The sequence below is a fragment of the Trichosurus vulpecula genome, chromosome 2, assembly GCF_011100635.1.
Source record: "Trichosurus vulpecula isolate mTriVul1 chromosome 2, mTriVul1.pri, whole genome shotgun sequence".
In the NCBI taxonomy this organism is placed as follows: domain Eukaryota; kingdom Metazoa; phylum Chordata; class Mammalia; order Diprotodontia; family Phalangeridae; genus Trichosurus; species Trichosurus vulpecula.
In genome coordinates, this window is record NC_050574.1 from 346,190,628 (window position 1) to 346,207,040 (window position 16,413).

Sequence of the window (16,413 nt, forward strand, 5' to 3'; positions counted from 1 at the left end):
CATAAATATAAGCTTCATTTTTATTACCTCTAAGGGGCCTTTCAAACTGAATGTTGTTTGATTTTATTATTTTAATAAAAAACCTGTGTATGTACCTTCAATTATTTCATGATTCTTAAGCTAGAGGAATACAATAATGAGCAAAATATGCATAAAATTATTGTATTTTTTTTAAATCCACCGACCTTTTCTTAGTACAACTACAAAATTCAATTAGTACCAGTGAAATGGAAACCTCTTGGTTACTCTGGGCTGAATGATGCAATGAGAAAAACACATTTACTTTCTCTTCCTAGAAATAAGTAGAGTAGATCAACTGAATATTACTTTTAGAGGCATTACAACTGCTTTTTCATGAAACTTATAAATGATAGAACAATAACTACTATCTCATTAAATGGAATAGAATGACACCTTCACTAAGGACTCCTGATTTTAGACAAATCATTTAGCTTCTTTAAATTCCAGTTATTCCCCTTATTGAATAAGGAAAATTCTATGCCACCTATTAGTCATATATTTACCAAGTGCTTTTAAAACACAATATAATTTCAGTATCATAATTCATAGCCTTACAATGCTTCCACTTGAGACTTTTAATAATGTAGGAGACTATGACACATAGTCAAAGAGATCCTTACAAGTAAGTTATATGTTATAGTAAACTTTCTAAATGAGACCCTATTGAACTGTATGAGTTCAATGATCCCCAAAGTGGTTGCCTTACTGCAACGAAGAAATTAATAAATGGAATATGATTGATCAAACAATTCATCTATTTGTGAATTAATGGAAGTGATTATATAACAATTTAGCTGTTATCTAATCCTTAAAACCAAAGCAAGTCCAATTGTGTTTCTCTACCTCTGAATGCATTAATCGCTTTCATATTAGTATGATTCTAGTTCTTCACAATGAAATTCCCTGAAACTTGCTATTAGGTAAGGACAAATGAACAAACCTATTATATTCCTGGAATTGGTGAATCTCTGCATGAAGCGTGAACTGGTGAAAAGCAATTCAAACATTCTATCAGCACTGATATGAAAAACACAATTTATAAAAAGTCTTCCATTAAGGTCTCTCTCGGAAATATTTTCTTCACCTATGGGGGAAAAACACAAAAGAAGGAGAATGAGGGAAAGCAAATTCAAGTTTTGTTTGCACAATAAAAGCCTAATAGATATTAAATGGTTAAATATTTAAAATCTAGTCAACATACCTCCCTGATGCAGTGAGAGACCTTGGACTTCTCAAGCTAAGGTCTTTCCCAGGTCTCAGTGTGACTGAGGCAATGCCCATTTTTTTTTAACTAGGTAAAAGAGGCCACTTTTTGCCTCATTTCTTTCTCACCTAGCCTTAATCACAACCAAAAGTATTACCTTAAAGGAGTCTATTAGCTTGAAGAAAGACTGGAAAAGAGGTTTGTAGTTTAAAGTCACACCCCATCCTCCAGCTGTCATAAGTTTCAACCTTAGAAGATTACACTGAAAAATCCTGGACTGCTAAACTAAGCAAAGTCCATGTTTTCAACCAATTAAATCCAATTGTTACGTGAATGTTAAACTCAGCTAACACCAAACTGCCAATAATCCATCACTATAAAAGGCCCTTTGATGAATTTTCCCGGGTATCTATCCAAAGCTGCCAACTGAGAGACTACAAGGGTACTGTTTTCTAATTTTTCCCCTGGGAGTTATTCTTATTTCCCTGTAGACAAAGGGTCTCAGCTAAACCACTCAGACTAACTGTATATTGAATATTCATCAATTCTCATTCCCAAGCATTTGTTCACATCACTTTCCAGGGCTAGCATGCTTTCCTAGGCATTTCTAATTACTTTTCCTACCTTCCTTCATATCTAGGAACATAGTAGGTGCTCAATAAATATTTATTAACATGGGCTCAAGATATTATACTTAAAGGTTATGATACAAAAAACCTGGTATCTAAAATTTAGTGACTACTGCACAACTTGGTGACTTTGCCCTAAAAAGGAGAAAGGATGATCAGGACAAGAACTTAACTAGCATTTAGGAATTGTAAAGAGAGAGCAAAAGGGCTAAAAGGTAAATATTAAGCAAAATACTAGTATCTCTCTCAAACATCTGCCTTTTTGTTGAATATAAAACAAACCACAAAACTAAATCTTTATTACATGAAAGCTTTGCTTCACAGAACTTCTGAGTAAAAGGAGACTACCAGGAGAGTGAACAGAGAAGGTAACAAGTAGGGAAATTCAGGAAATATTAACTTTGAAGACAACCAGAAAGACAACCTCTGGCAGAGATTTTGGTTGTTCCAATCCATTCCAATCTAGACACATTTATTATGCTCTTACTATGTGTAAGACACTTTGCTAGGCTCTGGGGATACAAAGACAAAAGCCAAGTGTTCAAAAACAAAAACCAAGGTTCCTGCCTTCAAGAAGCTTACTATAGAGATACAATATGTACAATGATAAGTAAATACCAAGTATTTGCAAAGTAATTTCTTTCTTAAAAATATTTGAATTTTTACTGATAACTTTTGTAGATTTTCAAATATATCCCCCCTCCCCTATCCTGTGACCTCTCCCCTGTAATAATAAATAAATAAGCAAATCAATAAAGAGGGAGGGGGGATGCAGGTCAACAAAACTAACACATTGGTGTAATCTGGCACTAATGCAATGTCATAAACCTATGGTGAGTCTCTCCAATGAAGGAAAGGAAGATGCCATTCTCTCTATCTGCTTCCTAAGACGAGCTTGGTCATTCCTATTACACAGCATTCCTATTACACAGCATTGTTGTAGTTCTTTCCATTCATAATATTGTGATCATTATCTATGATGTTTTCCTGGTTCTACTTACTTCAGTCAGTTAGACAACAAACATGTATTAAGCACCTACTATGTGCCAGGCACTGTTTGTTCTAAGCAACATAGATACAAAGAAAGGTAAAAAACAACAACAACAAAAAAAAAAAACAAACAGGTGAGCTCTGAAGGAGCTCACAGCCTAATGGGGGAGACAAACCACCAAGAAAAATATCAAGATGAATTGGAAATAATCAAAAGATGGAAGATGCCAGCATTAAGTGCAATCAGAAAGCTTTCTTATAGAAGGTGGGATTTTAGCTGGGCCTTGAAGGAAACCAGAGCAGCCAGCAGATGCAGATGAAGAAGGAAAGAATTTCAAAAGCTCTGTGTATAAGTCTTCCTATTCTTCTCTAAATTCTTCATAGTCATCATTTCTTATGGTAATTATATTATAATATGATTATAAGTATAACATAAGCAATTAATTATATTAAAACATTATATTTGTGTACCACAATTTTTGTTTTACCCATTCTCTAGGCAGTGGGCATCTACTTTGCTTCAAGTCCTTTGCTAACACACAAAAAAATGCATCTATATTTTGATGATGACAGGACCTTTCCTTCTGTCATGGATCTCTTTAAGCCTAGCAGGGAGATTTCTGGTTCAAAGTATATGACCATTTAGTCACTTTCTTAGCATAATTCCAAACTGTTTTCCAGAATGGATGGACCAACTCACAATTCCACCAACAATGAATTAGTGAACTTGTCTTTCTACAGCTCTTCCAACACTAATCACACAAAATAATTTCAAGAACAAGAGAATATAAGAAAGGAGTCCTCTAGGATTTGAGAAGCAATGGAAGTCCTTTAATAGTACTAAGGATGCTGACGTCAAGAACTTTCCTTTCTAGGCTTTCAGTTACTGTGGCTGCTAAGGAGTCAGGAGCTGCAGTACCAGGAGAGGCAGCTGCCAGGTTTCATCTCTGAAAGGACTGTTTGCTTTCCTGGATACTGGCTTGGGGACAGGCTGGAAGGAGGGCCAGTGTTCTGAGGTGGTTGTAGTAGCACTGCTACACACAGGGCTCTTGGGCTTGCATGCCTGATGGTGACACTCGGTTGGCAACTAGTGCAGGCAGGGGTGGGGATGCTCCCCTGGGACAATGGTTGTGGTTGATGGAAGAAAAGTTCATGGGTTGGGGGAAGAGGTGGCACAGTACTGTTCCTCAGGCTCTTGGGCTTATCTGTTTGTCTATAACAGTTGGCATTATCATAACAATCTAAAAGATTTATTTTATTACTCTTATAGATGGGGTTACAAAGAGCCAAAAGAGATTCTAAAGCTTCAAAGCTAGCTAGCTAAAAAAAAAGAAACCTTTGTGTGCTTTAGGTCATTAAATATAGGAATATATGATTATGTATCTTTCAGGTGTGTTGAACCTATTCAGTCCTTGGGAACAGTCAAGAGGTGGGCCAAAAGAAATCCAAATTTGGAGGCAAGTTAGAATAGTGGGTATAGCAATTACAAAGAACTATATTAGAAAAGTTTGAACAGGAGATTAGTACTTTAGGCAGGGACAAGTAATTACCATACATCTAAAGGGTATGCCTAGTTCAGTTTGTAACTGTGAGTGAATAATTAGGAAGTATAACCTGTGCAAAAATTATGGGTCAGTACCAAAGGGCTTAAACCAAAAAGGAGGAGAAATGTAGAAGGTAGAGTACAGAAAAGGGGGATGGGGAAGAGCATCCCAGGTACTGTATGGGTAAATAGATACAATTAATCAGTCAGTCAACAAACAGTAAGTGCTTACTATGTGACAGGTACCATTAGTAGCATCACCCCTCCTTTTCTCAATCTCCTTAAACTCACTGTCTCTACTTCTCTTACTTTCTTAAAATTAAATTTTTTATTAACTGATGGAATAAACTCTTATTGACTGATGGATTACTGACAGTAACAAAAGTGCACTGTGTCTCCTTCTGAATTTCCTTCTGTTCTCTTCTGTGTATTTTTTAGGGGTTTCATTAATGTTTTTCTTTTCTTTCTTTTTTGGATCATTACCAGTACCAACCAACTCCACTCCCTACCCCCTGCAAACTGAGGCCTTTTCTGTAAAATATAAATATAATGAAGCAAAACAAATCAACATATTAGCCCTGTGTGAAAATGAGTTTCTCATTCTGCACCTCTAGTCCATCATCTCACTGCCAGGAGGGAGGTAACCTTCATCATCAGTCCTCTGAAGTCAGTATTAGTCATTGCATTTATCAGAGATCCAAAGTGTTTTCAAAATTGTCTTCCTTTACATTGTAGTACTCATCCTATAAATTGTTTTCTTGGTTCTTCACACTTCATTCTGCATCAGGCTCATACAAATCCTTTCAGGTTTCTATTACTCCATCAGATTAATTATTTCCTGTAGCACAACAATATTTCATTCCCATTCATATAGAAAGGAAAGAAGAAGACAAGCATTGATTAAGTTCCTATTACATTCCAGGCACTGTGCTAAATGCTTTATATTTTTGTACATATATACATGTGTCCTTTCCTTCTTTTACTTCTTTTTTTGTGGGGAGGAAGTAATAGTATTGCTAAGTGAAAGTAAATGGGCGATTTGGTGATTTTCTGGGTATAATTTCAAGTTACTTTCTAAAATATATGCTTAGTAGTGGTATTTCTGCCTATTAGGCATTTTTTTAATGGAAGTTCCATAAGCTTCTCAAACGCAAAATGTCCCAAACAGAATTCATTATCTTTTTCCTCTCAAGCAACCCACTTCTCTTCCAAATTTCCCTTTTTCTATAAAGGGCAACACTGTCCTTCTAGTCACTTTGTTTGCAAATTGTGTCATTTAAACTTGATTCCTGATTTTTCCTCAACCCACATATCCAAATCACTTGCCAAATTTTGTTGATTCCTCATCCATGTCTCTTGTATCTGTCCTCTTCTCTCTATTCATATAGCCACCACCTAGTTCATGCCCTCATCACCACTTGCCTAGACTACTGCAATAGCTTCTGAATTGTTCTCCCTGACTCATCTATTTCCACTTCAAACCACTGTCCACAGAGTTGCCAAACTGATTTTTCTAAAGTTAGGTCATTGATGACACTAGTCCAGAGTTGTGGTACCATTAGGAATGTCAACCCAGAATGAGGAAGACATTAGGGTAATGCGGTGTAGGTACACACCCTCCAGGGTCCAGTCCTGCCAATTTTCATATAAGGTCAAAGAGGGAATGGGGAGGGGAGGTAGGTTCTTGGATCTGATAGAACCCTAGCTCTGCAAAACCAGCCCACAAGATAATGCTTTGCCACATGGTATGGACTTAATAAATGTTTGTTGATTGGTTGTCTTCTAGACGCAGAATGACAAGAGCTGATAGGTGTATACTGGAAAATAGAGCAAAATACCATTTCCTAATTTCTGGGATTTAGAGGCAATGATTATTTGGCATTGCCTTCATTTACAATTAACCATCAAAAGGAAAATGAGTAATCTACATTTGTATACTTTTTGGCAAAGAAATTAAGTAAAGCCACCTTTGACACCAAAAATGATACAATCAAGGTACCACTGAGAATAATTAGGTGGCCATCGTCTGATCAAATTCTTCCTCCAGGCATGAATATTCCATATCAACTTTCTGGGACAGCATGTACTGACCTCTGACATATATCACTTCCAATTCTTTTACCATTCTTCATAAGGCATGGGGACCTTACAGTCTAGCCATCAGTCTGGGGGTAGTATATAATGAAAAAATGGACTTTGAAAGGATAGGAGGAAGGATAACCAGAAATAGGAGATAAATTATAATCTACAGATGGCTAAATAAACCATAAGTTATGATATTTCTCACACCATTGCTGAGCTTCCCAAATTAGATACATAATAGCTTAAGAAGTAAAATAACGGATAGCCTCCCCCCACCCCTTCTTCATTTATATCCATGGCATGTTTAAATACTGAGAAGAAGGATTCCCCATGGGTTGAGTAGGGCCTCCATGGCAAATTTATGGGAAGTCATAGATGAGAGGTGGGCAGGCATGACTGGGTTGGGTTCAGCACTGTAGGAAGGAATATCCACATTCAGATCTAAAGGAGTTTTAATTGAAAAACTCTGAATTATAGAGAAAATATAATAAAAGTATTTACATGATATGATATAGATTTTATCCCCCCAAATAATTTCTTTTTAAAAATCCTACTGAACAATTTTAATGTAAATAAATAAAGAAATAATAAAGAAATAAAATTATTCTAAATTCATACTGGAAACCTCTTGGATCTAAGATTGAAAAGCAGAAAATTTGATAACACTAACACTGCTCCTACTTCTGACTAGATTACAAAAGAAGCATATTTAGGCTATCATCTTCAACAGGTACATTTGGCCAAAGAGAACATATTTAGTTGGTTCAATAGTTTAGGATTTTTTAAAAGCAATCAAGCTGAGTTGAATAACAGGTGTGCTGGGTCAGACATTATATAAAGGTTCTTTCCAATCCCTTGGTTCTTAAGAGTTAGAACTAGTTCAGAGGAAATGGTGGTCTCAGGGAATCATAATCTAATGGGATTTGGGCAGGAATGCTAAAAGCTGATTTGGCATCAAGGGGTAAGGAAAAAAAGGCATAACTTGTTCCCAATTACTAAGAGTAAGGGAAATTCCAACTTAAAAAGCTCTGAGGGTTCAGCTAACACCCTGCAAATTTTTTGGCAAAGAGGACAAAAACAGGAAAAGTTGACAGTAGAGAGACTGTGGGAGGATGGTCAGTTTCCCACTGCCGGGCACATACTACCCGATAGTCAAAGACAAGAAACAAGGTTCAATATATACCATAATTTTTATGGCAGCACTTTTTGTAGCAGCACAGAATTGGAATTAAAAGTAGGTAGGTACACAATGATTAGCAAATGGCCTTTCTGCTCCTCACACACGACACTCCCTCTTCCGCCTCTACACCACTGCACTCCCATCTTTGCATGTCTTCCAAGTTCTCTCTTTCTTTAAGATGAAGCTCAAGGGCCATCTTTCATGTGAAGTTTCTCTTCCTCTCCTCGCCTCCTAGTGCCCTCCCTCCCAAACAGTGCTGAATTTAGCTACTTTGTACATATTTGTTAACTTTACATTGATATTGTATGTTTTTATTTGTACTTATCTCTCCCAACAGAAAAGTTCCCTATTAGTAAAGATTATTTCATTCTTTGTACCTACTCCTATCCCTAGGATACTGCCTGGCACATAGTAGGCTCTTTATTAATACTTGTTGACTGAATGGCTAAAAAAAAACACTATTATAATACGAATGTGATGAAATATTACTGTGAAGTAAGAAATGTGAGGTGGCATGGCATAGTGCACACGGTCTTAGAGTCAAGAAAGACTGCTTTAAGTCCCACCTTTGATACATAAGTAACAGTGTGACCATGAGCAAGTCACTTAATTTCTCAGTGCTCTTGGTAATTCTCTAAGACTAATAGTTGCAAAAGAGTTGCCTATGTGTACTGTCCTACCTTTGTCAACAAAAAATACAAATATGAGGAATTCAGAGAAACATAGGAAGATTTGTATGAACTGATCCAGAGTGAAATAAGTAGAACAAAAAAAATATACAAAATGACTATCAACAATGTGGAGAAATGATCATAAAAGGATATTAAATTCTGAGTAACTGATAAACTAATGAAGGTCCTAAAAAACATGATGAAACACCCCTCTCCTTAAGGCATAGAGGCAGGAGACTACTAGGACAGAATACTGTGTACACTGTGAGATACAGTCCCTGTATCGGATGTTTTCTGCTTAACTGTTAATTTTGATAAAGGAGATTTCAATCTGGATGTGACAAAGGTGGTTTCCCCTCTGGGATATAAAGACAAAAAGTGTTGATAAAACTATTTTTTAAAAAAGGGAACTACGTTGGCAAGATGATAAGAGCCTCTCATCCCACCCAAAAGGACACAAAGATCAAGTTTCTGTGAATTCTTCTAAGGCTGCCCAGCAGTGACTGTGATCGTTCAAAGGTGAAACTGTAGTAGACATTGCTGCCATGGGTGTCAGGAATGGGGCTGCTGATTCTTCGAAGTTAGGAAATGCTCAGCTTGATAACACCAACAACAATAACAACTTTCACACAGTGCCTTGAAGTTCATAACATAGCACTTCATTAGATCCCAACAACAACACTATGTAAGTGCTATTGTTGTCTCCACTTTACAGATGAGGAAATTCAAGCTGAGTGTGATTAAATGACTTCCCAAGGGCTCATAAGGTTAGCAAGTGTCTGAGGCAGGATTTGAACCCGAGGCAGGTGTTCCTGAGTCCAAATCCAGCAAATCAAGTAAGTAGTGGTGAGAGTGCCTCAGGGTCCTTGCCGATGCTCTCCTCTGACTTGTTCACCATCACCCTGCTCTTTCTTTAAGGACTGCAAACAGATGTCCAGCACAACAGCCTACTGTAGCCAATCACTGCTCATGCAGTTCTTTGCATGGCATAGTTTCTGACTTTAGATTCCTTTGTCAGAATTCTGTAGCATATGAAAGAAGCTGGTTTGTGTTTAGAAATACAAAAATAAAAAAACAAGAAATGAACTAACATATGAAAGCATAGAGAATCTTTGTCTCAATGTGGGAAAATCTAGTTTTAATCTGGGAAAAACTTCAGCTTTCAGAAGTTTATGAAAATAATAAAAAAACAACAACAAAGCATCAGATGAAGCTGAAATAGAAAAGATAGCGGGAGCTAAGAAAATGAAACCAAGGGAACAAAGTCTTATAAGTTAAATGTTCTTTCCAGTGAATTTAGTTTTCTTCTTCATTTTCTTTTCTGAAAGTAAATACTATTTGTATTTTTTTCTTTTTAAAGAACACTATATCATATGAAGAACACTAAATCTAAAAAATATAGTGACTATCTTACTATACTGTAAAAGGTGTTTTCTCCTCTCAAGTTTTCTGCTTCTCATAAACCGGCAAAAACTAAGAGATTCTAAGATTCCTTAAAGTTTACCAGTTTGCAGCTCCATTTATAAGACAGAACATTTAAAAGTAAATTCAGCTAATAAAATTCAAATTACTATCTGAATAAACTCTCTTAAATTATATATAGCAAAACCAATAATTTTATGAGAAAGTTAAGATATCAAAGCATGTTTCTATGCCTAAACCAAAAGAGATTTTAATCAATTGTATAAAAGACACATGAAAAATCATCTAATATTGTAATTTTCCCTAAAATTTCCATCTTTTTCTGGGTAAATTATTTTCCCTCACGGGTTCTAAATTTCTGAATATTGGATCTTTTCTATTAATCTCTACCAGCTGCTTTTTAAAGGGCTAGCGCTTTGTCACCATGTCATAGGTAATAAAAGTGAATAGTGTTGGAACAAGAAGAAAAAAATAAGCTCCACTAAGTAAACTATTTTTCAGCTAGACATTCATCTGCCTTACTTCCTTAAAGATGTTTCAAGGGAGCATGCACTTGCAGTGTAATTCCAGTCAGAAAAGAAATGTTCTTTCTATATAGATATGTACAATTTGAAACAAACAATAAAATTATTTTGGGGGGTTAGTCAAATTTCTTAAAATGATTAGAAATCACTGGACTTGTTTTCATTTATTTTTGGGACTCTGAAATAGGAATCCTAAAGGTAAAACAAAAATTCTCTGTTCATATTTAAAGGATATACAAACGAAGGCTGCAAAACACAGATGCATTTTTCATATGATTTCATACAATAATTTCCAATACTTTAAGTATAAAATATGTTCTCTTCTAGATTTAATCATTAGATAAGACTATATTATGACTGATTTACAGAGAAGTGGCTGTGTTAACTTTGCAATTAAGAAGGCAAGAAAATGTCTTTGCCATGTAAGTTTAAAGGAAGGCAATAGGGCTATAAAAGATTTCTGCACTGGATTGCTCATTAAAAATTTTATAGTGTTACTGCTTTAAAACCTCCCATTCAATTATTATTATCATTACTATTGTTGCAATATATTAAACCAACAAATACAAAAACCCTGCTCACCCACGTGCCTGGATGCTCACCTATTTCTACTTTTCTTCTAAAGAAGTGGGCAGATAAAACCTGAAATGGCAGTGGTAGAAATAAAGCCAGGAAACTTTCTCATGGAAATTAAGCCCATATTTTAGCTACCTGCCAAATACACCTTTAGACATATAGACCCATTCTCTGCATTCCCGATTCTAAATCGGTGACCAAAAGACTCTTACTTCTGACCCCAATTATGCTGCAACTCAATGCTCGGTTTCATCTCCTGATTTTAGTTTTTGCTTTTACATCCTAGTATGACTTTGGATAGCATTCCTGAAGCCAGTTTGTCAAGTCTCACACCCTAAGCTCTGCCTCTTATGGCAGATATTCCCCCAGCAACAGCTCATAATACAGAGGAGGGAAAAGCAGACAATCCTGGCAATCAGTTGCCCATGAGAGGGGAACAAAGCCAGGGCCAGCAGAGAAGACATATTATGTTCTTTAAAATTGGGCCAACTCTTTTCTTGCACATTTGGGCTTTTATCAGACTTGCCAACTCCCTGATTTACCAGAAGACTTACAGATTTTCCCCAGATGCTCTCAACTCCAGAAAAAGGTCATTCTTCTCCCAATAACTGATCAGGTGGCACCAAGCAGGGGGAGACGCTACCTCCAGCCCACTACAGATTGACCAGAAGTCCAGGCGCTTGCTCTATAGATTGCCAACACTGTATGAACAGGCAATACAATAGTACACAAAATACAAAGTACCTAATGGTTTATTAACAGCTGGAATTTCTGTATCTCTTTCAGAAAAAAGAGATGGCCCATAACAAGGCCCTTCTTCCACATGGGAGGTACCAAACTATTTTGCTGATTTGATTCATGGAAAGATGGGGGCTTGCTCACAGGTAACACCCAGGTCCAGATTTCTCAGGGTTTCTCCCACTAAGACTGAAGCAGGGGATAAGAGTGGGGGGAAAACTGAGGAGAAGAGAAAAAAGAAACTTCTCATTTTTTTTTCTTATTCACTCAGGCTATTCCTCGGTCCTGTCCCTATTATACAATGGTTGGTTAAAGGTATGGTTATTAAAATTAAAAAAAAGAAAAAGAACCCACTTTGATCAGTGACATGACCACCTACCTTATTTCATCTACATACATTATCTCATTCCAAGTCTCCTGGAAACCAAGCTATGTCCATAATTGACAAATTTGGCCTGGATGTGTCACTTCATCATAATTATAACATCTTCCAACAATGGAAACAGTCAACAAGGGATCAAGAGCTGGAAGGGACCTGAGAGTCCATCTAGCGCAATCCTCTCATTTTACAGATAAGGAAACTAAGGCTCAGGGACATAAAATGACCTGCCCAGGGTCAAGGTGGGATTTTTTAACTCAGACTCTTTCAATCCAAGTAGTGCTATTTCTATTATGTCATGTGATGGTCAGGTATCAAATTTATTTTCTTGCTACTTTACAAAGGAAAGTTCTATGGAATGACTGTAGTACGGAAGCAAGAAAAGGTAACCAATGAGTAGCTGTACATGAACTCATCTGACCGCTGTTCTTTTTAAAATTCTGGGTCTGTGACAAACTGGTAATAGTTTTCTGCTTATTTCCCAATATGTCATGTTACTATCCACTTAGACAAGCCTGAATCATGAGGTCACTTCTTAATAATCAATTACTCTTACAAAGACAAGGCCTAGGAAAGAAATAAGGCCAAAAAATCCTTTATTTTGTTGTCACTTACCTAGTTGGCCACTGGGTGCCACAGTAGATCTACTTGGAGGCCTAACTTTAGTTGTGGCATTGTATTAACTAGTATAGATAGCCAATTCATACCCTCCTGCATACTGACTCATAAATGAAAGCAATGCCCATGAGGATTCTAACTATCGATGTGATACGATCTTTTTTAATCATACTTACCATAACCAATTTAGTCATTTACCCTTTGCAGAATAATTCTTCAAAAATCCTATGACTGATCTTCACAAAGTGTTGCATTTTTACTTCTATGTACATGAACTTGATATTTATTAAAATGAAGGAATGAAGGATGATTTCAGATCTATACAACTAGTCAATCTTGAAGTCCAACAAAGTCAACTACAGGAATGACAAGTGCAACAACACCCTCCCAATTCCTGTGGCTCAAATCTGTTTCTATACCCCATCTTTATTTACTAATATGAAAAGCATTTTTTTTAAAGAAATAACTTCACAATTGGAAAGAGAATATCAAATGAATACAGTAAACTCTCATTTATCTAGGATGGTCCATCTGGGAATGGTATATTTTAGTTAAATATTCTAATTAAGTAAGGGGAGTCTCCTAAAACATGAGTTAACAATTTTCAAAGAATTAGCATACAAAAAGTGCAAGTGACTCTGAAACTATGTTGAAGAACATCTTTATTTTAAAGACAATTTGAGATCTTGAAATGCCTCGAGGTTAAGAGTTAGAACATAAGAAGAAATGGAAATCAAGGGGATGCCCATCAATTGGGGAATGGCTAAACAAATTGTGGCATATGAATGTAACGGAATATGATTGTGCTATAAGAAATGAGGAGCAGATGGACTTCAGAAAAACCTGGAATGACTTATATGAACTGACTGATGCTGAGTGAGGGGAGCAGAACCAGGAGATCATTATACACGATTACAGACACACAGTATCTGTAAGCACTAACTTTGGTAGACTTGGCTCCTCTCAGCAATGCAAGGTTCAAAGACAGCTCCAAAAGACTCGTGATGAAAAAAGCTATGCACATCCAGAGAAAGAATTATGGAGTCTGAATGCAGATGGAGGCAAACTATTTGCTTCTTTTTTTTCCTTCTTTTTTGGTTTCATTTCTTTTTTTTCATGATTCATTCCACTGGTTATAATTCTTCTTTACAACTAGACTATTATGTAAATAAGTTCAATATGAATGTATATGTAGAACCTACATTGGATTACATGCCATCTTAGGGGACAGGAGGGAGAAAAGAGAGGGAGAGAAAATTTGGAACCCCAAAAACTTGTGGAACTGAGTGTTGTAAACTAAAAATAAAAAATAAATTTATTTTAAAAAAAGAGTTAGAACATGAGATCATAAAATAAACCCAGAACTCATGAAGTCCAACCCTCTCACTTTAGAGAGGAAAAACCAAGGCATACAAAGGTTAAGGGACAGAAGCACACAGTCAATAAGTATCTGAGACAGGATCTGAACTTGACTCCAAGTCCAGGATTTTACTACTTCACTTTAGAGGAAGAGACATCAAAGACTGTGCTGAATCTGTGCTGACCCTCTATATTCTGGAAGCCAATTAAAAAAAAAAATCTTAGCATTTGTACTGATGCCTTCTGTTTCTTCATCACATTCATTTCAGAAAAAATCCATCTCTCCTCCCCCTCTTCCCTTCATCCTTTTTTTCATCTCCTTCCTTAAGCCTCTTCTAGTTATTCTGCCTCTTGTTATAATGTCAGCTTCTGGAAGAATGTCTCCTTGAAGACGGTGTGGAGGTTTTTTTTGTGTTTTTTTGGTTTCTGTATCCCCAAGAGGCAGTAGAGCCTAGTGGATAGAGAGCTGGCTTCAGACCCTGGTCGAAACCCTTATTAATTGGGTGTTTTAAGTATCAGAAATAAGGTCAGCCTGCATAAGTAGAGAGGAATGACATCTCAAGCCTAGTTTCTGTCCCCTACCCTTCCCATTCTTACACAGGGGTATGACAGGGGACCTGTAACTTTACCAACATAGGGAACTACTGGGCGAGGAAAGTCCCTCTGTCAAGGCAAGTCCACACTTTCTCTATAGATTAATCTTAGATGGTTACCTAGAAGCAGCATGGCATGGTGGAGAAGGAATAAGTCTTGAAGCCAGGAAGACATGGGTTCAAGATGTGCATGTAATAGGTACTTAATCAATATTTCCTTAATTACTTTGCCCATAGAAGGCATTAAATGAGTATCTGCTGATTTACTCACCCACTGATATTTCCAAGACTGTCCTAAAGCTTTAAAATGGAAAAAGTTGAGAGAAGTTTTGAAATTCATGGGTAAATGTTTCTCAAACTATCCTACAACTCCATCAAGGTGCCAGGAAAACAACTTGAGGATAGCTTCTCCATTCCTATAACCACAATCTGAAATATATAATTCTATTTCCCTCAATACATATAAGAAGGAAGTAGTCATGAAAATGAAAGGGAGTTAGAATCAAAAGGGCAGTGAACTCTCCTCACTAAATCTCTCTTTAATCACTTTCTGTTCTCATTTTCCTTTATGGTTGATTTTTTTATGATCCTAACTTTAAACCTTCCATCCTTTCAAACTGCAGATATGCACAGCAAAGATAAATATTCAAAGGTGTGGATGAAATTTTATTTAAATTTAAAATATTTCTTACCTTCATCAACAGAATCTGAAGTGCTGCTTTTATCTAGAGAAAGGTATTCATTCTTGTTCAGGTCCAGGGCCTTGGGTGGAGACTTATTTAGTTTCCTTTCTGGAATCAGTAAAGGGCTCTTCCTGTCTGCTTTGGAACTTTGGGAATCTTCTTTCTGTAATCCCTAAAAGGAAGCATGAACAACTAAATACTAGAAACAAAAACATATAAGAAATCATTTTTTCCATATTAAAGTCTCTTAACAGAGTTTCAAACACAGTAATTTGTTGTGGAGAGGGAGGGGGAAATTTAATAGCCTACTGAAGTGTGATCACTGTCTGATATTACCAAATATCAGTGTACAAAAAACTAACATGCAAAGTACATGCTTGTCTATCATCCTCTGAGACAACAAATGGGAGCAAATACAGGCTTATCTGAAGGATCAGCCAATCTCTTTTAAAGTGTTATTCATGAAAAAAAAATGCACAACCTCTGATGTTGAATTCTCTGAGCAAAGCGTATTGAATTTGCAGGTGAAAAAACTAAGTATGATTCCAACCTCTTCCACAAGTGTAGTCTTGGGCAAGTTCTTTATGCACCTCACTTTCCTCACCTATAAAATGAGGGTACTGAAAGAGATAACCTCTAAGATCCCTTCCCACTCTCCATTTACACTCCTAAGCTGTTCATATTAGAATGAAATGGTTTCTAACGCACGTTGACAACTTGTACACAATGGAGAGGGAACTAAATCTAGGCCTGTGACTTCTTTGGTAGAGAACTCCAACCGAGGGAGACAATGCCCTCGACAAATGCAGATCTGCAGCTGACAGTACAACAGAGTGGCCAGGGGGAGCGAGAGGTTCTGTACCTTGTTGACGGAGGTTCCAGAGTCAGCAGGTATCATCGATCTTCCTGATTTCAAGGCCAGCTCTCTATCAACTCTGTCATGCTACCATTCATTCAGAGATGGAAATAGAGAAGACAGATTTACTAATGGGTTTCAATACACTTGAATACTGAATAAAAGAACCTAAGCTCTTAATAAGTACTGTACCAAGTAGTAGTCTTAGAGTCAGAAAATAAAGATTTGTTGGAATATTACTGTTATTTGCAATATATTAGTAATTTTCTGGTTGTCTGGCAAAAAGTAATAATTACTGTTAACAATCTGCTGGGAACGTTTTAGAAGCAATTCTTAGTCTAGTAT

General features: G+C 36.6%; 1 protein-coding gene across 2 annotated transcripts in view; it reads right to left on the reverse strand.

The window, feature by feature from the left end:
- The window catches only part of GRAMD1C (GRAM domain containing 1C), a 155,125-nt gene that overhangs the window by 20,636 nt on the left and 118,076 nt on the right, over positions 1 to 16,413 (reverse strand). Inside the window, exons 9-11 of one of the 2 annotated variants that reach the window (XM_036744879.1) lie at positions 16,075 to 16,155; positions 15,222 to 15,384; positions 962 to 1,105 (exon numbers count right to left, since the gene is read on the reverse strand). In XM_036744879.1, coding sequence (XP_036600774.1) covers positions 962 to 1,105; positions 15,222 to 15,384; positions 16,075 to 16,155 — 388 coding nt within the window. The remainder of the gene's footprint in view (positions 1 to 961; positions 1,106 to 15,221; positions 15,385 to 16,074; positions 16,156 to 16,413) is intronic. The other variant, XM_036744880.1, reaches the window with a different exon arrangement.